The 19,687-nt window shown below is 51.7% G+C and overlaps 8 protein-coding genes across 8 annotated transcripts; 3 read left to right on the top strand and 5 right to left on the bottom strand.

Moving 5' to 3' along the window:
- Nucleotides 1-48: 48 nt before the first annotated feature.
- On the bottom strand, nt 49-2,570 carry CGCS363_v012710 (uncharacterized protein; the record flags this gene model as incomplete). Its single annotated transcript, XM_036644559.1, has 3 exons — nt 49-932; nt 988-2,250; nt 2,306-2,570. 3 exons carry the CDS (start codon nt 2,568-2,570, stop codon nt 49-51), a joined length of 2,412 nt encoding a protein of 803 aa, XP_036490700.1.
- A 345-nt stretch (nt 2,571-2,915) lies between these two features.
- Nucleotides 2,916-5,584, top strand: steA-0 (Transcription factor steA; the record flags this gene model as incomplete). The annotated part of the gene is made up of 4 exons (XM_036644558.1): nt 2,916-3,009; nt 3,083-3,763; nt 4,739-4,843; nt 4,893-5,584. 4 exons carry the CDS (start codon nt 2,916-2,918, stop codon nt 5,582-5,584), a joined length of 1,572 nt encoding a protein of 523 aa, XP_036491240.1.
- A 1,818-nt stretch (nt 5,585-7,402) lies between these two features.
- CGCS363_v012708 (putative transporter) lies at nt 7,403-9,205 on the top strand (the record flags this gene model as incomplete). Its single annotated transcript, XM_036644557.1, has 7 exons — nt 7,403-7,591; nt 7,650-7,672; nt 7,728-7,841; nt 7,893-7,960; nt 8,015-8,118; nt 8,178-8,350; nt 8,401-9,205. The coding sequence occupies 7 exons, from the start codon at nt 7,403-7,405 to the stop codon at nt 9,203-9,205; spliced, it is 1,476 nt and encodes a 491-aa protein (XP_036491239.1).
- Nucleotides 9,206-9,357: 152 nt separating this feature from the next.
- On the bottom strand, nt 9,358-10,586 carry CGCS363_v012707 (Uncharacterized protein; the record flags this gene model as incomplete). The annotated part of the gene is made up of 4 exons (XM_036644556.1): nt 9,358-9,478; nt 9,541-10,133; nt 10,189-10,480; nt 10,546-10,586. The coding sequence occupies 4 exons, from the start codon at nt 10,584-10,586 to the stop codon at nt 9,358-9,360; spliced, it is 1,047 nt and encodes a 348-aa protein (XP_036490229.1).
- Nucleotides 10,587-11,143: 557 nt separating this feature from the next.
- CGCS363_v012706 (uncharacterized protein) lies at nt 11,144-12,451 on the bottom strand (the record flags this gene model as incomplete). Its single annotated transcript, XM_036644555.1, has 1 exon — nt 11,144-12,451. The coding sequence occupies one exon, from the start codon at nt 12,449-12,451 to the stop codon at nt 11,144-11,146; it is 1,308 nt and encodes a 435-aa protein (XP_036490228.1).
- Nucleotides 12,452-13,485: 1,034 nt separating this feature from the next.
- CGCS363_v012705 (uncharacterized protein) lies at nt 13,486-13,986 on the bottom strand (the record flags this gene model as incomplete). The annotated part of the gene is made up of 1 exon (XM_036644554.1): nt 13,486-13,986. One exon carries the CDS (start codon nt 13,984-13,986, stop codon nt 13,486-13,488), a length of 501 nt encoding a protein of 166 aa, XP_036490231.1.
- A 1,159-nt stretch (nt 13,987-15,145) lies between these two features.
- On the top strand, nt 15,146-16,273 carry CGCS363_v012704 (Neutral protease 2-like protein; the record flags this gene model as incomplete). The annotated part of the gene is made up of 2 exons (XM_036644553.1): nt 15,146-15,380; nt 15,441-16,273. The coding sequence occupies 2 exons, from the start codon at nt 15,146-15,148 to the stop codon at nt 16,271-16,273; spliced, it is 1,068 nt and encodes a 355-aa protein (XP_036490230.1).
- Nucleotides 16,274-17,698: 1,425 nt separating this feature from the next.
- CGCS363_v012703 (uncharacterized protein) lies at nt 17,699-19,354 on the bottom strand (the record flags this gene model as incomplete). Its single annotated transcript, XM_036644552.1, has 1 exon — nt 17,699-19,354. The coding sequence occupies one exon, from the start codon at nt 19,352-19,354 to the stop codon at nt 17,699-17,701; it is 1,656 nt and encodes a 551-aa protein (XP_036491241.1).
- Nucleotides 19,355-19,687: the final 333 nt, after the last annotated feature.

Here is a 19,687-nt window from a genome sequence, read left to right as displayed (position 1 = left end):
TAAGTAGAAATTCTGCGTATGATCTACGATCTTTGACTGGCTCTTTAGCTAATTCCTGATTTCTGCCCGGTGAAAAGTGATTAACTTCTTTCCCACTGGTCCCTGCAAACTTGCATCACCCTCATTTATGTAGCCGGGAGGAGGTAAAAGCTCCGCAGAAACGCCAGGCGGCAGTGACAGAGTAACACCAATCTTACCAGCTCCCTCGTCAACATTCAGATCAACCTCTACTTTGCCACTTGAAGTCTCCTTCTGATAGTGTGCCGAGCTGATACCGGACAGCACCGGTGCAACCTGGATTTTCGTCCATCCAGGTTCCAGAGGTCTCACACCAGCAACGTATTGAGGCAGCAAGAACACAGGCCACGATGACCAGGCATGCATCAAAGACGTGTCGTGGTAGAAAGGCTTTCCTTCGGCTGTCATTGCTTCCCAGTGACCGCCGGAATAGTTGGGGCTTGAAGTATCAGCCATCGGGCCCCAGACGCTCTCAATCAGCTTGATAGCTTCTTGCCCCTTCTGTTGTGAGAAGAGCGCCTCAACCGCAAAGCCTGTAGCATATGGGCTGACAACTCCCGTCCTGTCCCAGTGGTTCAAGCCCTTGAAGGCTACAGGCTTTGTGCCTGAGGGACACGCCAAGTGACTTGCAGTCTTCTCTGGTTCAGACGTGATTCCAAGCGATAGTGCGTAGCCGTTTGTATCTTGGCAAATGCCGTCACTGGGAAGAGCCATTCCCATGCGGATGCTACAAGTCTCTGGATTCCACAGATGATGAAGTATGTTTCTCTTGAGACTCTCAGCTCGTTCAGCAAGTTGTGACTTGCGACTTGAATCAGATGTCATCGCAATTACAGCATTCAATGCGTCGTAGTATGCAAGGTTCGTCGTTCCTGCTGCGCCAAAGACTGGGCCGCCCAGAGGGTACCAATGCACTTACAGTTGTTAGCAAATATTCAGGAAATGGCATAGAGATTAGAAATATCTTACTTGAAAGTTCAGGGTGTACTTCGATGAGGCCCGACGGATTCAAATGTGATTCTGCGAACTTCAAGAGATTTTCAGCAGCGGGGAGGAACCGCTGAACAACCTTGTCGTCTCCGGAATGCAACCAGTAATCCTTCACAGCAACCACCAGGAGGCATGCGTATGTCATGGAGTAGAACGCATATGTCGGTGGTGGGGCGTCGCCTGTGTGGATGGGTGCTTGGATGGGACACAAGTTACCGAGATACCCATCCTCGGTCTGGTGACTGGAAAGAAGCTCAATGCTGCCGGCAACTGCGGCCATGTCCAGCCCAGCGTAAGCGACTCCACGACCAGAGACAAACAGATCTCCGCCAAACGTGGCTCTGTCTCTCTTTGCTCCATCGATCATGCAAGCCACGGCATTGGTTCCAACCTGGAAATCAGCCAGTGTCCTGTCCTTGTCCTCGAGGCGCAAGCTGTTTTCATACAGGACCTCACCGGCAGCTTTCACGGCAAGGTCTCGATAGATTGCCAGCCATCCATTGGGTCCTCCAAATGCTACAGACCCGGTGTTGATGCCTGATCCTCCAAGAATTGGTCGAAGCTGGACGTCTGCGATTGTCGCAACCTCCCGGTCATTGATTGTGACGGCAATGACATTCCCCTTGGTAATCGTTGAAACACGGATCCAGTCTCCTTTCTTCGCAATGCCGTGAGTCGACCAACTTCCAAAGCTCTTCACGGGGAACACCGCAGATTGGTCAGCCAGGCCTTCGTACGCTCGGAGCTCCTCGGCGTCGATGTCGAGGCAAAAGATAACTCCGTTGGCGACCATATGAACGCCCCAGCTGGCACCAAGATGTTCAATTCGGACTTCAAATGTGACTTCTTTGTCTCCCCACCGAGTACCCTGTCGACAGGGCGCCCAGTGCTGACCAAGAACTCTAGTGCCGTAATTCGTTACTTCCCATGATGGAGCTGTCTCGCCCTTGAGGACGGTGCACATGTCCACAGTGCGTACACCGTCTGTCCAGATTCGGTTGAGAGTTTCGTCGGAGCAGTGAAAAGAAGCCTTTGGCTCAATGAATGGCCTGACAAGCTCAACCCCAACTCGACTGATAACAACGGACGCATCTTCGGAGATAAGCACAAGCTTAAGGTATCTCTGCGATCTTTGCGCAAGGTTTGCCTTGATTGTTTGCTGTGATTCAGATGGATCAATCTTGATGGCAACATTGCGGTAGCAATCCATTGCATTAGAAAAGAAAAAGAATGGTCCATCTCCTAACATTCCGTTTATTAGCTCTGTGTCTCAGGGTAGGTCAATGAAGACACTTACCAGTCTCGCAATCAATTCCCCCGATTGTCTCGCTGTAAACAGCTTGAAGCTGTATCGGCCCATTGCCATGTGCGCGTTCTATGACGATGAATGGAATTCCACCTATGCATATTTCATAGTCGAACACAATGCTAGCTCTTGCGGTGGGCTCTGAAACCTTGCCATTGGACAGCGTATATGTGCCCGAGTCAGCGTCTCGATCAGCGCCCTTAGACGCCGACAGGACCTTCTTGGGCACAATCACTTCGGGAGCGCTGACAGTCATTTTCGGAAAGCAGAACGAAGAAAATGACAATTTGAAGTCACCGTTCTCACTTGCGAGCTCTTGGTGTCGTGGAACTTGTAGGTAAGAGCAAGCGGCTCATCCGGGGTAAATTAACACAGTCCCGGTCTTCATCCGTTTCGGGAAATCCGACTTCGCTGATAACGCTAGTCCCGATGTGGGCGGACGTCCACCCGGCTTTGTGGGGTAAAGGTGGACGTAAAACATAAGAGGACGCCGACGTCCACCCAGATCTACTGCTGGCGTCTCACGTGTGAAAAAGACGTCCACCGTAGACATATCGTGTGCATCTAGACGACCGGCAACTACTCAGATTGGCCCCGCAAGATGGCTCCGAAGCGGAAGACCGGAACATACCCCTGCTCAAAATGTCCTCGAATATTCAACCGACTTGAGAATTTGAAACGACATCAAAAATCACGTAGGTCTCCACCACAGAGGTTGATCCATTACCTTAACCACGAAGAGGAATTGAATCGCTCACAATGTTTTAGATCAAGGCAGCCTTCCACATTGCTGCGACATCTGCCAGAGGGAATTCTCCAGAAGCGACTTGTTAAAGAAACATCAACGCACCCACCAACGCCAAGACGAGCAGCAACCAACAGACGAGCCTCCTCTAGGCAAGAGGAGATACCCTTTTGTGCTCGAAAACAAGTATGGCTCATCAAGTAGTGACACCTCTTTCACGCCAGGCGACAACGAACCTGAGCCACGCCCAGCGGTAGGTTCGAACCTGTTGGGTCAGCCTAGTCAGGCGGACCTCTTCATGAACCAAGCTGTACACGGTGCACCAGTCCTTGTGGATGGGGACGTGGATTTCACAGGCTTCTTCCGTCCCTGGGATACTGGAAAACATCTTGATACAAATGACTGGTTTACCCAAGATTTCTATGACGCTTCCCAAGAAATGGTGACAATTTTTGGTCCCAATGACTTCATCGCGCCCGGGAACCAATCGGCGTATGGAGCCGCTCATGAGCTATGGAGCTGCCTGGAGCCACCTGAGGCCATGCAATTCAATGTTTTCGGAATGCAAAGCATTGATAGCAATGCACAGGTCACTCCAGTAACATCCGGAGACGTCACCGAAAACTCATCGCGGGCAGCCTCACCACCAAACATGCCTTCAAAGGAGGATGCCATCGCATTTGCGTGGGATCCTGCATCCGAGGGTATACGTCAAACAAGACCTATCATAATCAGCGAAACTCATCCATTGCGGCGAAACCACAATCCGCGATTCGATTTCAGCGACGCAACCTGGGCCAATGTCCACAATTTCTTAGAGAATCAGTCGCCAACAGCAGACAGCTTCATCTTACCCCCGCTAGGAATTGCGAATATTTTCTTTGGGCTATTTTTTCAAAGATTCTACGCTCAAAGTCCCGTGCTTCATCTCCCGACTCTCAACAGCAATGAGCTTCATCCTTCTTTGCTTTCCATTATGGTGGCAATAGGCGCGATGTACAGCCACGTACGGCAGACTCGTCGCTTTTCAATTTTGTTGCTCAACCGCTCGCGTCAAAACCTTCAAGCTCTCATCGAAAGAGATAGAAGATTTACCCGAGACCCATACATCATATATGCGTACTCGTTGATGTGCTATACTGGGCTGTGGTGCGGGAACAAAGAAGCTTTCGAAGTCGCCGAAGCCTGTCGAGGTGCCCTAGTCACTTACGTCAGGCGCCTTCCCGAGTTTTTGTACAGTATGACTGATGACAATCTACACGACAGCCTGGACAGAATAAAAGCCTGGGCGCGTTCGGAGTTCGTTCGGCGAGTGAGATGGTTTGTGTTCATGGTGGATTCCCAGTTTCCTGCACTCCTGAATATGAGGAGCATGATGTCCGTATCGGAGGTATATGATTGGCAACTTCCGTGCAACGAGACGTTGTGGCAAGGCATGTTGGGTGCAAGCGATCGAGACCTCGAGCCCATGTTACTGGGGTCAGCTACCGAGAGCCAAAATAGTCTGCGAGGACTTATGCGAAATGGTCCAATGGAACGACCACCACAGAACAAAACATCGGCAACGGGTTTCGTTAAAGGCTTGACAAACAAGACAAATCCATGGGCTACGTTTCTGGTCATCAGCACATTGGCAAGCCAGGCTTTAGACTGTGCCCATGATCATTCAATGAACGCAGGCATCACGTGCTCGGACAACTTTGAACACCACGAGAGAGACATTGACCTCTCTACAATTGGGGGTTTGAAAACCGGACCTGGAGTCTTTAGATATAACGTAAAAGGTATGCGACACCCTTATCAAATCAATCCCGTACTAACTCGCGCCATTAGGCGCCCTTGAGTATTGGGAACAGCTCATTTCCCGTGCGGAAAAGCACGACCCAGATGCGTGGGGGGTCAATGAATACTTTCATGGTGCATCTCGAGTTCTGCTATCGCTGGCAAATCTCAATCTTGCCATCTCTGTATCCAATCTGCAAGACGCCATCGGAAAAAGCGGACCACAGGGGATCGCTCGGGGATTGGACCTTTTCAAGCGTCAATTAGGGAACCTCCCCTATCTATATGGCCATGAAAACTCGAATATTGGCCAGGTGATGTCTAGATGGACGCTTTCGGCTTCAGTGGAGAACAAATACATCGGACTTTTGACGGTTTTCGACCAGGCTATCAGAAGTATTCACGACATCATATCTGTCCCAACGTTGCAACAAGCAGCTCCGTACAGCATCATTAGCACTTTTCTCCACTACGTGCTGCTGTGGATGTTGATTGGGACCAGCACGAAAGAAGAGCTATGTTTTCTCCGCTGCCTTCTCGACAAACAGGATGAACTATTATTCACCACAGCAGTACAGATAAAGCTGCGCAACATCCTTGAAATGGCTTTGGGCGATGGGACTGGTGGTTCGCCTAGAGCTGAAGTAATATTCCGGCACGCTTCTCAGGAGCTTACTCGCCTAGGGACTTGGGGAGCATCACTGAATCTTGCTTTGCTACTACGGCTTAGAGCAAGTCAGTAGTGATTGGAAACGAATAATAATCTTCATCTTCCTTGGTGGTGCAGACAAGTTTCATTTCCGATTTCCTTTCCTTTCAATTGCAGAGTCGGTGCAAAACTGGCCTCAACCCCGTCTAGCGTCTCGCCTCACATCAGACAGCTCGCAACGTTAACCGCGGCTTGATAAAGCCAAAGTCACAGGCGAACGACGGTGCGCGAACCGGGCATTCTTCAGATCCTACCTATCATGTAATGTCAGGAAGACAAGGTGGAGTGACGGCCAATCAAGTTGCAATGAGTCCTTAAAGGATGTCGCAGCCGGTCGGGAACTTTCCTAGTCAAAGATCCAGCTTGAGCTTCGTGAGCGTCTCGTCCTGCTTGTGGATTTGTCAGCTATCGACTTGAACCACTTGCTGGCGCCACAAACCAGCATTTTAGATGCAACATTGACGCAATGATCATAAACAAGTTAGCTTTCCCGGATGTCCATGCAGCGCTCAAATCTCGCATCTGATGTGTGGTCTTGGAGCTTGAACTTTTGCATCATCACAAAGCTCCACAAATCATCCATCAGTCCTTTGGCCTTTTGAATGATAACCAACTACGAAAAAGCCATTATGCAAAGTAGGTCTGCTTCTCGGCCGCTTTGATTGACACGTAGGGTCATATATCAATCGCTGTTGAGTGATCATCCCCCTTTTGGGAAGGTATCCGGCTATCGGCCATGCACTGCTCAAGAAGCACAGTTACAGCGCAGAGTCTCAGTCGGTGCTTCTTCCAGCTGCCGGTCGTAGCCGCACTAATGAACTGGCAATGAAGCTGCACATATCAACAAAGGGTTCAGAAGGAACGTCCTATGATTAAGGTTGTACTTTTCCACCGACCCGCAATCTCCGAACCAGATCTCGCATTCGTAAGTAAAGAAGAGACCTTCATGTGTTTATCCGTGTTGTGGGTTCGCATCAGGCCCATGGCAGTAGCCTCCCGAGTCTTCGCAAGGGACCACGCACACACCCTTGTGTTTTCCTATCGGCTCCATGCGACGCTACGCAGAGCGACTGTTGAGACACGCGCAGAAGTCGCCGCATTTAGGTCCACAATTACACGTGGTAGCTGGACAAGTGCGTCTCCTGGTTGCATTTGTGCACACTGACTGAACCGCATGCAGATGCATTGCTTTTCCTCGGCAAGATCGGCTTTGCGAGAGCCCAGGAAACAGGAATCACAGCGCAATTATAAATCAAACGCGTTGGGAAAAGAATGACTTGTCTGACCCGATCCCCCACCGCCTCTGAAGGAGCGTGTGTGCTTTTCCGTGCGGTGAGCCTCGTCATCGCTCCCGTTCGTGTCGGCCCCCCATGAAACGGAAAAGCAAACCACCTGCCATTCCAGACTCAGGTCGCAAGGCTCCTTGTTGAATGGCTCTTTTCCGATACGACACTTCCCTGTCAACTGCCTGCGAGGGCCTTTACCATGTCCATACTAGCGCAGGGTCTAAATCGGCCAGCTAGCTGCTCTTTCCCCAAACCCCGCACGAGCGGAAAAGCTCGGCGCCCCATCTACCCCATTTCCCCCATGGGGGGCTCCACGCAGATGTGGCTCCTTATCACGACTTCAGCGGAGCTAACGCGGAGCCTACGGAGACGTGGGGAGAGGTGTTCGTATTAAGCTTGCTCCGGTATATATGGCGGTTCTGCACAGACGGAGTGGTCTCCTGGCGACGTTCTGGGCTCTCAGGTTCTCGTTCATCCAGCGCAAGACCTCGACTCGGCCGCTGTTCGACCACGTTAGACGACCACGGACGCCCTGAATCTCGTTTCGGAGACACACAAACACCAAGATGGCTGCGCCAAGGAAATCAGAGGAGGGCAAGGCGGACGTCAGCCAAATGGAGCGCGTTTTGACCGCCGGCTCTCTTGGCGACGTCGACAAGCCCAACCAGGACTCGAAGGTCGACGAGTTTGGAGCACACACCAAGACCGACCCCAAGGAGATCGCCTTGGTCAAAAAGATTGATTGGTACATCTTGGTATGTCTTGGCAGATACTTTGCGCGTGGTTCTGAGACTGACTGAAATCTCCGCGAAGCCCATTCTCTGGGTGATGTACTTGTAAGTTGCAACAGCCTTTCAGAGACGTTACTCGTACTAACAGTAAACTCCCCAGTTTGAACTTCCTCGATCGCAATGCCATGATCAATGGCAAGCTCAACTCCCTTTCGAAAGACCTGAATCTCAAGGGCACCCAGTACAACACCTGCGTTTCCATCCTATTCGTCGGGTAAGTTGGAGATCCTCGGCGTTGCAGACACACTAGACTAAATGTCGGTAGATACCTGTGTGGCCAAGTTCCCTCCAACATGATTCTCAACCGAGTGCGACCATCTTGGTACATGGCTGGTATGTATGCCAAGCTTCTGATGAGATACGCGAGGTCCTAACGGAGGTGTATAGGGTTCATGCTGGCGTGGTCGATCATCTCCCTGCTCACGTACATGGCGCATGACTACTCGACGATGCTTGCCTGCAGGTTCTTGCTTGGAATTACTGAGGCTCCCGTAAGTCCACACATCCCGAGGCTGGCTACATGAGGACAACATTAACTGACAGCATGAAGTTCTACCCTGGCGCGCTGTATATGCTCAGTATGTTCTACACGAGGAAGGAAATTGCCACGCGTATGGCAATTTTCTACACCGGCAACATGTTGGCCAGCGCCTTCTCGGGCTTGATTGCCGCTGGTGTCTTTGCTGGGCTGGATGGAAAGCACAATCTCGCTGGGTGGCAATGGTGAGATTCGCAACCTCCTTTATGTCATCTCCCGTGCTAACATTCGCTAGGCTCTTCATCATCCAAGGTGCCGTCTCTATCGTCGTTGCCATCGCGGCATTCTACCTCCTCCCCGACGCTCCTCTCAAGACCCGATGGCTCACCGAGGAGCAACGTCAAATGGCCCACAAGCGCATCTTTGACGATACGACCGACCGTCGCGAGGGTGGAACCAGTGTCTGGAAGGGACTGCGCGAGGCCTGCTCCGATTGGCGTACCTGGGTGTTCTGTCTCATGGACAATATGCATCTCTCGGCGAACGGCTTCAAGAACTTCCTTCCCAGTGTCGTCAAGACTCTGAACTACAACACTACAATTACGCTGGTGCTGACGTGCCCGCCGTATATTCTTGCCGGTATTCTCAGCATTCTCGTCTCGCACTCTTCCGGGCGCTTCAACGAACGTACGTGGCACACAACCGTGAGCAAGCTAATTGCTTGCGCTGGGTTCGCGATGAGCGTAGCCACCCTTAACACCACTGTCCGCTACGTCGGAATCATGATCTTTGTTGGTGCGACGTACGGCGTGAACAACATTATCTTGGGATGGACGGCGTCAGTATTGGGACAGACCGACGAAAAGAAGGCAGTCGCTATCGCCATGTGCAACACCTTTGGCAACCTTGCCAGTGTTTATACGCCTTACTTGTGGCCCGACTCCGATGAGCCTAGGTACTTGAAGGCTATGCTGGCCAGTATCGGCTTCTCGCTTGGTGTTGTGGTGTGTGCTTGGGTAATGCGCTTCGCACTTCAAAGGCAGAACCGCAAGATGCTCGCTTCTTCCAACGGAGGGGTCACGAACTTGTATGTGTACTAAGTATTGGGAATTACGATCATGATTATGCGAAAGGCTGTGCGAGCATCATTGACCCCGGATTGGGTCAAGCAGATGTGAAGAACTGGTATGATCTAAGATTAGAACTAGACATAAACTCTTATACCAAGTCCAATACGATAAACGTCAGACAATTACTGTTTCTTCTCGTCCAGCACCATCTGGAAGGCTTCTTCGAAAGATTCCTGCCAGTCTTTCTCCGTCTTCTGCGGCTTCCATCCAAGCTCAGTAGCGAGGACTGGCTTGGTCGCCGAACTGCAAGGACAAGTTAGTCATTACCCTCTTCCCACATTTAATGAGATTCATCGTTGACTCACTTGGCTGCATAGTTCATCTCAACAACCTGCGGCGGCGCTGGCAAAACGGTGGTATAGGCCTCCTCCAATGACACAGATTTGGGCTCCGCAGACTTCAGGGCACCAAGCTTGACTCCGGCCTTTCCAACGCCTCTAGCAATATCAAGCCAGTTGTGACTACCGGTATTGGAGAAGTAGATTCCTTTCCGTCCAGAAGGGATGTGGTCTCCAGCCAAAATCTTGCTTAGGACAAGCTCATAGAGCAGAGCAAGGTCGGTGACGTGGACATGTCCGAGACGGCAAGTCCCGTCGCCCACGTGAAGCGGAACGCCAGCTTTGATCGAGCCACGAATGATGCTGGGGATCTGCATAGAACCTTGGTTGAAGTATCCCTTGCCGCGGCCGTAGATGGTTGGAGGCATCATGATGTATGTCGTGACGCCCGTGCGCTCACCTGTTTTGACGACTGCAATGTCGGTGGTTCGCTGACCGTAAGCCTCTTCGGCTTCCTTCTGCTCCTCGAAGGAGAACACGTCTTCTTTGTCCGACCATTCATGTACGTTGGTGGGGGTCTTGGTGATAGTGCGCTGCGCCAAGTTGGAAGTACCCGATGTCTGCGCAATGAGTCTGTTTGTCCGGGCAATCGCGGTCGTTGGCCCAACGGCTTACCTGGATGAAGTAGACTTTCTTGCTTGTTTGTTTCTTTCTATCTCCGAGACCTTCAATCAACGCGACGGCGGAGCCGGTATGAAATCCGCTCGGAGTGTGGATGACATAGTCGTGCTCGCTGGCCGCTTTTCTGAGCTGCTCAGAGTCGTCCAGGCCATTGAAGAGGACTGCGTTGATTCCCTTCTGTTTGAGAAGATCAACCTGTTCCTGTTTCCGAACAAGAACGGTAATTGACAAGCTCTTGATTTCGGGGTAAGTAGAGTTGAGAAGCTGATGTAGCACCGTGCCACCACTGATCTATGCATCAGTCTCCATCTTGCCAGAGAGTGCATCAAAGTCAGAAGCAAATTAACTCACACGAAGCCCGTGGCACCAGTGAAGAGTAGTCGGCCAGTCATGATGGTAGGAAGGGATAATTGTCACAAAAGCTATCTTGAAAAGTGTCGTGTCGTGGCATGAACTGGCGGGGTATCCGGCTGAAAGTTATATCGTGACATCAGTCCGGCGTTGTGGAGACGCGCCATTACCAATGGCGGCCGGGATATGTATTCCGCGGAACGCCGGCCGAGTCCCCGTGGAGTGGCGCCACGGCCGCTTGCACCATTAAGCTTAACTGAACTCTCTCGACGCTGCGCACTAAAACACGACGTCATCACACAGCTGAGGGAGGATCCCGCAGTTGAAACCCATCCACAGCTATCAAAACACACCATTTCAATTGGATCCCGCCCAAAGAGACGGGTACGCATGATGAGAAGCAAGTCTACACCGACGCACGGGCCGTTGCCGGTCGGGGTGGGGCCGAACTTTTTACAACAGCTACTACTGCTACTGATCACCATATTATTTCCGAGGCTTTGAGCGGTTCAACATAGTGTCGTCCGGCAAGAAGACTCCTAACACATTTATTCTTCCAAGCTCTGAAGCCTTCTATCGATAGCCGTACTGCGTCTCATCAACTCACAGGCTCTTCTTGCGGCAATACATTGACATCAACAACGCTGACCCAAATGTTCTCCTTGTTCTCGCTGTATGCAATGATCAGCTTATCCCCGACTTGCACTGCTGTGGGATAGCTGAACCCGAATGCCCGATTCTTAATCCCGTCCCGCGTATCTGGCACAATCTCCCTCGTCGCATTGGTTCGCAGCACTCCGATTGCCTTGTACCTTTGATCGTTTCCTCGAGACACCGCAAGCGTTAGCGGTTGGCGCTGAGGGTCGGCAGCGTTGTACCTTGGGTTCGACAGAAGGAATCTGTCCCCGGTGTCTATCTGCCCGAGAAATTGTTTGGTCTTCGCGTCCGGGATGTTAGTCTGGTAAATCTTGTTTCCCGTCTTGTTCTTCACTTTTGGATACCAGCCGTCGCCTTCGGGGTCGTCGTTGTACTCAACCCAGACGGAGTGGGTATTGTTCGCTTCCGTGGTAATGTCTCGCCAGTGGCGCTGCCAGTAACCTCCTGTTGGCGAGTCTGCATCGTCATGCCACACTGCAAAAGTCTGCTCCTCCATCTGATGAATGCCGTCAGCGGCGAAGAGGCCGTTGTTGTACAACCACGGTGACCACGCAGGAGCCTCATCTGGCCTGCGAAGTATCGAGTTGATCTCACAAGCGCGGGCGCAGTGTTTCATGCCGTATTCCGTGCCGTAAACGGTTTCCGCGTACAGTTCCGAGTCAGTCCACTCGTTCTTCTCAATCCAGCAAGGGTCCTGAAGAGGCTCTCCATCAAGCGAGATCTCAACCGCAATGCGGCCAGCCGACGTCCACCGGCCGGGACACCAGCGACTGCCGGACTGCCCTATCGCGTAAAGCGATCCATCGGAGAGATGCACAAACGTAAGAGCCTGCCACGCTCGCTGCGCAATCCCGCGATCGCACCAGTACTTCCAATTGTACGCTTCTGTCTGGTTAGGAAGCAAGGCGGCCGGCATCAAGCTCTTGCCTGTGCTCCACGAGAGACCGCTGTCGTTGGATGTTGATATCCAGACATCTTGCCCCATGCTATCCTCGTCAACCGGAGCTGAAGAGTAGATGAGAAAAACGCTTGAGCCAACAGAGAAGAGTTCCGGGTGATGAGCGTAGGTTCGGTTTTCGACAACTCCATTGTAAATCTGGATCTCCTTCTGGACGGGTATTTGTTCCCATCCTGCGTAGAGAACGTCGCTGTAGTTCAGAGGCGGGGAGATCTGCCAAAGGCTATCAGGTGGCGGCGGTGCCCCAGCGATTAGGCGGAGCCATGTCGAAACCAGGAAAAGAAGGAGCATTGATAATGAGTTCGCCAAAGGACTTTAACGCATCTCAAATCGAATTCTCTTCAAACACAACAATTGGTGATTAACATAGGCAACTGAAAGAAATAGTCTGATGGGGTTTGCTTAACCGCAGTGAATTTTAGACGGAAACACGCTTCTTCGGGGTCGGGTCAATTGAGAACAACTTGCTGAAGGCCAAGATAGTTGTTGGCATAGGAATGAAGCTAATTGGGGGAATATTTTGGAGAGGGGACTCCGGCACGCGGGGTTCTGCTGATCGGGAATGACTCCGAATGAGGGGTTCGCGGGTTGTGCACATCAATTACACCATGTACTTGTTGTGAAAACATTGATGTCATCCGATCTTTCAAAGAAAGAAACCTCATCTTGAATGGAACTCATTCCAACCCCCCAGAGGCAACATGTGTTCTGTGATTGTCGCAGGTGCATGCAGTACTTTGGCTAATTGGAGCTGCGTCTTGACACGGGCGCGAGTAAATCTGGCAAGACGGCGAATATTTTCTAGAAGTTCTTGAATGCAGTAGGGTCGCATTTGATCGGCAGACGTATCGAGAGAAACCAGATGAGGTATCTTGGTCGAGATACTGTATCTGGCACGAAGACTTGTGAACGCCTGCAATGAAATCTCAGCACCTGTGGATAATACCTCACCATCTTAAGAATAGATTTTGTATCAAGGCGAAGCTGAATTCGGTAGTCTCAATGACATAAGTAGTCTCATATTGTTACACGTCAAAATCGGAGATTGCGACGGGCCGAGCTAATAGATGAAGTTAACACATAGTTGCATTTTGGCACAAGGGAGTTCGACACTTCCGTGTCTGCATGTAACGGAAAAGGCCTTCGATGAATAGAAATATTGCTGAACCTTTGAAAACCCACATATGACTTCGACTTCGTTGATCAGTCTGTCAAAGTCAAGGTTATTGCGAAGCGCTGGTGGAACCATCCCTCTGCTCTCCACCCTGAAAGATCGCAATAGCCCCGGCAACCTCGAGTCAGGCATTTCCAAAAATGTCGGCCCTTCAATTTCCAACTTCAATAGTCTCAGTCTCCCAATCTCCCTGCAATGATTCTGGCCCAGCTCCAATAGACTGCAGCTTTTCAGGCTTCTGCAACAGCTCCTCCGTAGTCAAGCCAGGCCATACCGCCATCCATCTCCCCTTCAAAGACACCTTTGCCTTACCAGCCTTCCACACATCCTCTGGCACCCTGGGCTCGCGCAATTCGACCACGTTCTCGGCGCTTTCGCCCGGCTTCAGGGTCACCAACGACTCAGGCCCGGGTGGCATCTTGCGCCCGACCTTGATCGCAGCGATGTGCATCGGCTCAGAGGCACCAGCCGGAGTGACGGATACCTGGCCCAGGCCGAGGACGATTGGGTCAAGAGGGGAGTTCCATTTTATGATCGTCACGGGAGTGTCAGGATGTGTGTTTTTGACGGATACCTTCACGCTGGGAGGAGACGAGGCAGATTGAGACACACTCAACTCCAGATTGCTGAGGAAGGACGACGAGTCGGCCATTGTCAGAGTCTCAATCGGGGAATGGAAATAGAGCGTGAGAAGAATGACGGCGCCGAGTATCAGGGCGACCGGGAACGTGAGGGGTCTGTGGTTGCGGCGCTGAGGGATCATGTATGATGACTTGAGTCTCGATGAACTGGATTGCTGGACTGATTGCTGAACAAACAAGCAACTAAAGGTTCCTCTTCAGTGATTGAGTTTGCAATAGCGACTGTGTGTGCCTTGGGACTGGTGTTTGCCGGCAGAACAACGGCAGATGGCGATGCTCGTATTGAAGGGGAGTACGAGGCTTTTTCAGGCGCACGTGTGTATGGCTACGGAGTACTGAACAAGCCGCAACTCCTGAATTGATCGACGCCAGCCCTGATGCTGGTTTAGGCAGGTGGCAAGCTTGGTTAGGCACCGGAGGTTTGCTGAATATTAAAGCGGACGGAACATGGTGCGGGGGGCCGGAGGAGGTTACGTATACGGAGTGCGCTGCCGAGATTAGCTAATGCTGGAAATGGGACTGTCCAGAACCCGTCCTTAATCAAAACGTCGCGCTGCCAAGCCTGCCAAGGCTGAAGCGCGGCTTTCTGGTTGGTGGTCAGCGATCGTGAAAATAAACAGCGAACCAGGCGCCGAAACGGCCCACTACTCTATTTATTCTAAACTCCGAGCCTGGCACCTGCGACCCCATATCTCGTGCTGATCACCACACTCAGGGGGCAACTATTCACGACAACCGTTCCATCTTGCAAGCAAGCGAGGGAGGAATAGCCTCAGCTAGAGTGCCGTGGTCTCCGTAACTGGGCCCGCCATGGGGCCAGTCCGGCTTCTGTTTGGCCCACGGCTGCCGGTGTCCTGTCTTCTCTGGAGTTTGAGGCTATCGGAACGTCTTGGCTGCACACCCGCATTCCGACCAACGCGTTAATTCTCCGTGGCGGAAATGGGCTTGGCCTCGATCTGGGTCCTTGATTTTTCTTCTCCGTTACGCAAAATATTGCTCGTATTATAGGCGAAGATTGCCATCGTAACATGAGTCTCCCCGTGCAAGATGCAGCCATAAAGCTGTCCTGTCCCGCTGGTCCGCAAGCATAGCTCGTGTTGTGAACCTATCAACAATTTCCATTCTTTCTCTCCAACTCCGTTCGTTCTTTTTCCTCGTTCCTTATTCACAATGAAGGCCGCCACCGTCATCTCCTGCCTTGCGGCCCTCGCCAACGGCGCCGCCATCAACCTTGGCAAGCGGGCTGGGCCCCTCGACGTCAAGATCGAGCAGGTCGGCAACAGCGAATTGAAGGCCAGCATTACCAACACTGGCACCACGCCCCTGAGGGTGCTCAAGGCTGGTTCGATCCTTGACGGATCTCCCGTTGAGAAGGCCCAGTTCTCCACGGCCTCGGCAGATGGCGGTACGTGAACCCAATACTAGTAGAGAACACTGAACGAACATGATCTAACAACCTCCACAGTCAACAAGGTTGCCTTCACCGGCGTCCGCGTCTACGTCCACGATGCTGACCTCCCCGACACCGCCTTCCGCACCATCGCTGCCGGCGAGGTCGTCCAGGTCCAGTGGGACGCCGCCCAGGTCCACGACCTGAGTAGCGGTGGCGACTACAACATCTCCAGCACCGGCTCCCTTCGCTACGCCGAGGAGGGCAGCAACAAGATCGTCGGCCAGGTCGTTTTCGACTCCGGCGTTCTGCAGGCCAAGGTCGACGGTGTCCAGGCCGCCTCCGTCCACGCCGCCTTCCACCAGAGTCTCGCTGAGAAGCGCGTGACCATTCAGAGCGACTGCACTGGCTCCAAGAAGACCGCCGTCACGGCCGCCCTCTCCAAGGCCAAGAGCTACGCCACCGCGGCCCAGACCGCCGCGACTGCCGGCACCCGCGTCGAGCAGTACTTCGGCTCCTCCTCTTCGAGCACCAAGAGCACCGTCGCCAGCGTCTTCGGCAAAGCCGCCACCCTCCTCGGCAGCACGTCGAGCGGAGCCGGTCTGCACTGCACTGACGTCGGCAACTTCTGCAGCGACGGCGTCGTTGCCTACGCCCAGCCCGGCACCGACGGGTACATCGTCGTCTGCGACTACTGGTTCCAGTTCCCCGCCTCCACCAGCACCTGCCACGGAGCCGACCAGCCCTACGTCCTGGTCCACGAGTCCACCCACTTGTCTGAGGTCGCCGGTACTGACGACGTGTGCTACGGCTATGATGGATGCGTTGACGGCCTCAGCACCTCGCAGGCGCTGAACAACGCTGACTCCTTCGCCATGTACGCCCATGGCATCCAGACCAACTGCTAAGTTGGGCATCGGCCGATGCAACATTGTGTAAACTTCTTTGTATATTATAGGTACATCTGGAAATGTATAAATCCATCTGTGACTTCAAAAAAGGATTCTGTGACGTTGACCCGATAAACCGAGTTGAGGTTGAACTGAAGGAGGACGCGCACAACGTTTTGAATATGTCATGTATTTGAACACGCTATACTGCTGCCACCACCATAGTCAGTCTAAATTTTTGCAACCCTAAGATTCTTGCCTCGAGTACACCAGCATTTGCAGTAAATAGAGCATCATTTTCCCAGAAGGCACGTTGCGCTAGTTATTCCTGTGCTCTCCGAAGCCCGCTGTATTATCAGTCTCATCGCGAGCGGCCCTCCCAGGGACGTTTTGATATGTGCTCGACGAAATTTGTCTATAATCATGTTTACCACCAGTGGTACAGCCGTCATCAACCCAAGATAACAGGATGCGCAGAGATGAGTTCCAAAACATGTCCATGAAGCCTGGACCATGAGAGAAAGTAGTTCTCCGGCTGTGTTTAATTTCATGTGGTATCTTTGTTGCCGTCCACAGGAGATGTTCCCAAACAGCACACCAGGGCTGTTATTCTCTTTGTTTTGGAACCGAAAATTGAAGTTGAGAGTCAATTGTGACTTTCGCTCATAAATTGGCTATCTTATTCTTTTCTGGGAACAATCTGTTCCATGTCGGCTACCTGGTGTCACTCTAGGTAGCTTTCAGGCAATACAGGCGGGCTAGCGAACTTCGACCTGGAGCTTGAATGACTTGGGGGAAAGACTCCAACTAAATAAGACACCTCCAGTAATGTTGATATAGCGAACCAAACGGTTGCAGAAGGACAGTCTGCTATGAGATCTTGGTGTTAAGGAATTCCATAAGAAATCGGCGTTGGGGCAACGAGAATTGGATGGCATTGATAGTTGGACTGCTCTAGGTACATTAAAGCCACTGTAGGAAGTTGTCAATATTCTCAGCAGCCGTCTGACATGATATCGCTCTAGGACATTGCATTCTGGTCTTCCTACTTCTGCAAATCAAACGTCTGGGCCTGGCATTGCAGCAATACAAGCATACAGGTGGTATAACAGTGTTCTCAGAAAGACTATAGTCCGCATCCTTGGGGAAGTACAATTGCATCAAATGCCAATGCTTGCTTTACCACGGTTGAATATTTGAGAGAAGAAGTACAAGTATCCTAAAGCGTTGTTGTATGTAGGAAAAAGGTCTTCCTCAATTGCGCACCAAACATAGAGAGCTGAAATAGACCAGGTTACCCCAATCTTGACGCTGATGCTCCGAACGTAGAAAGCAAACACATCAAAAAGTCAATCACTTCCACATTTACATAACCAGCTGTATTTTCTTCTTGATTTCGTGCTTGCTGTCGACACAGCGTTTACAGCAACAAGGTCCTATCTCTCATTCAGTGCTAGGCAACCCTGTCTCAAACGTGTCATCGCACAGCAGCTGTACCCAGCCAGGAGAGGGCGGATCAGGCTCAAAGTGTCTCGTTGTGAGCTGATCATACCAAGCCGTTTTCCATTGCTGCATGCTCCACTGCTTGTTCTCCTCTGCCAGTCGTTCGACATCCCATACATCACCCACCCAGAAGTTGCACTTGACGATGGACTTCCCAGCTACGATATCGTTTATCGCCTGTGGAAACCCCTCGCGTACGTACCAGGCATTGTCTGATTCTCTAAAAACTTCGGTCCGATCCTCCCGCCTGCCACGTTTCTCATGCCTTGCGTCTCTTCGCCTTACGTCCCAGCGCAGCGGCGGAAGAATGCTTCGGTCCAAGCATATGTCGATTGCTTGCTGCCAGGCCGCGTCTCGCTGAACTATGTCTTTGAAGATCTCCGAACACGACGAGTCACCATCGAAGACAAGAGTAAACGAACCTTGTGGCATTCCAGCATGTTCAAGTTCCAAGGCTTCCTGGACCCAAATCGCTACTTGGGAGGAAACGTACATCGGTTGAAGGAATGTTCTGTCTGTGGGCTTGTACAATAAGCGTCTTTCATGTAGATCCATAAGTGTAGTTGGAAAGACAGCTCTCCACATGTTGACGCGTCGCTCCACACGAAGCTGCGGGTTCTCCAGGCAAAATGGAATGAGTCCAAGACCATGGCATTCAGGAAAAGCGACTGCTAAACGTTCTTCCTTGAGGAGAACATTTCTGATCCCGAGCCGGGTATCCTTTGATACAGACCTGAAGAATCGTATGGCTGTAGCTGCAGCTGAATAGTGATACTTGATCAGGCTCGTATCGAGCATACGCGGACCAAATAGAACTTGATCCAAGTCCCTCAGCCGTTTCCTTTTCAATTCTCGGTCATCATTTTTGATGCGACCTGCCATTTCTTCAACTCTTTTTGAAGTCGGAACTTCCCAGGGATCGGGGTTCACTTCGACAAGAGCTTCAAGATTTACTGGGGGCGGTCCACCATACTTTTTGACATTCTCTCCTACGACGAACATTCCGGTCTGAAAATCCTCGAATTGCTCGCGGCTGAACCGGTCTTTGTGTGCCACAATGGTACACAGTGCGGCACGAGAGAACTGGCGGAAAGTAGACGGTGTTTCTCCACAGGAGCCAGCAGGACTGACATTTCGGTAGGCGTCTCGTAGCCTCAGCTTGCCCTCATCATTTGGGACCCATAAGGTTGTCCTGCCTTTTATCCTTTCGATATATGGTGCAAACTTTGGATGGTCTTGCACCAGCTCCCTCCAAACATCGTCCGGGACGCTGAGATTGTCGGGATAAATACTGAAGAACTTCTCTCCAAGCTGATCATGTAGTTGCGCGACCAGATCATCGAAACGGCCTGCGGTGATGCGGCACTCTTCTGAGCATATCGTGGAGAAGTTGAGAGTATTTGTAGAGAACGGCACGGTTCTCAGTTCATTTGCCACAGCTTTGCAAGTGAGCATGAAGGCAAGGTCGATGTTGTCGCCATTGGCACATTTGAGGGTGTTACTTTCGAAGTCCAATACATAACCGCCGTCGGAAATGACGTATTGGCCGTAGATCAGATCCCGCACCTCGCGGGGCAGGTCGAAGAAATGGGGCATGACGTTGATTCGAAGTGATGGGTAGTCGGGAAGATGTCGCTGCCAGTGCAATTCAGGGCTGCACTAGTGACCTAGGAAAGGTCGAGCGTTGACGAAGGACGAAAAGGAATTGAAGACAGGGGTGGCAGGCCAAGGCCATGTTTTAAATAACCCCGGGGCGGCGCGTCTGACTCATCTCCGGGGCTTGCAAGGTGGATGACGAGACCCCCAGAAGAAGTTTGGCCAGAACCTACACAACGTACATCACCGAGGAGAGACAAACAAAGTTTTGGGGGGCCAAAAACCCCATTTTTATGTTGGCAGTCTGGTCAACCCGTATAAGTAGGTATCGCA

Source organism: Colletotrichum siamense (genome assembly GCF_013390195.1).
Source record: "Colletotrichum siamense strain Cg363 chromosome Unknown KSG_Cg363_contig08, whole genome shotgun sequence".
Lineage (NCBI taxonomy): Eukaryota > Fungi > Ascomycota > Sordariomycetes > Glomerellales > Glomerellaceae > Colletotrichum > Colletotrichum siamense.
The sequence above is the reverse complement of the archived record's forward strand: the minus strand, read 5'-3'. Positions and strand labels throughout refer to the sequence as shown.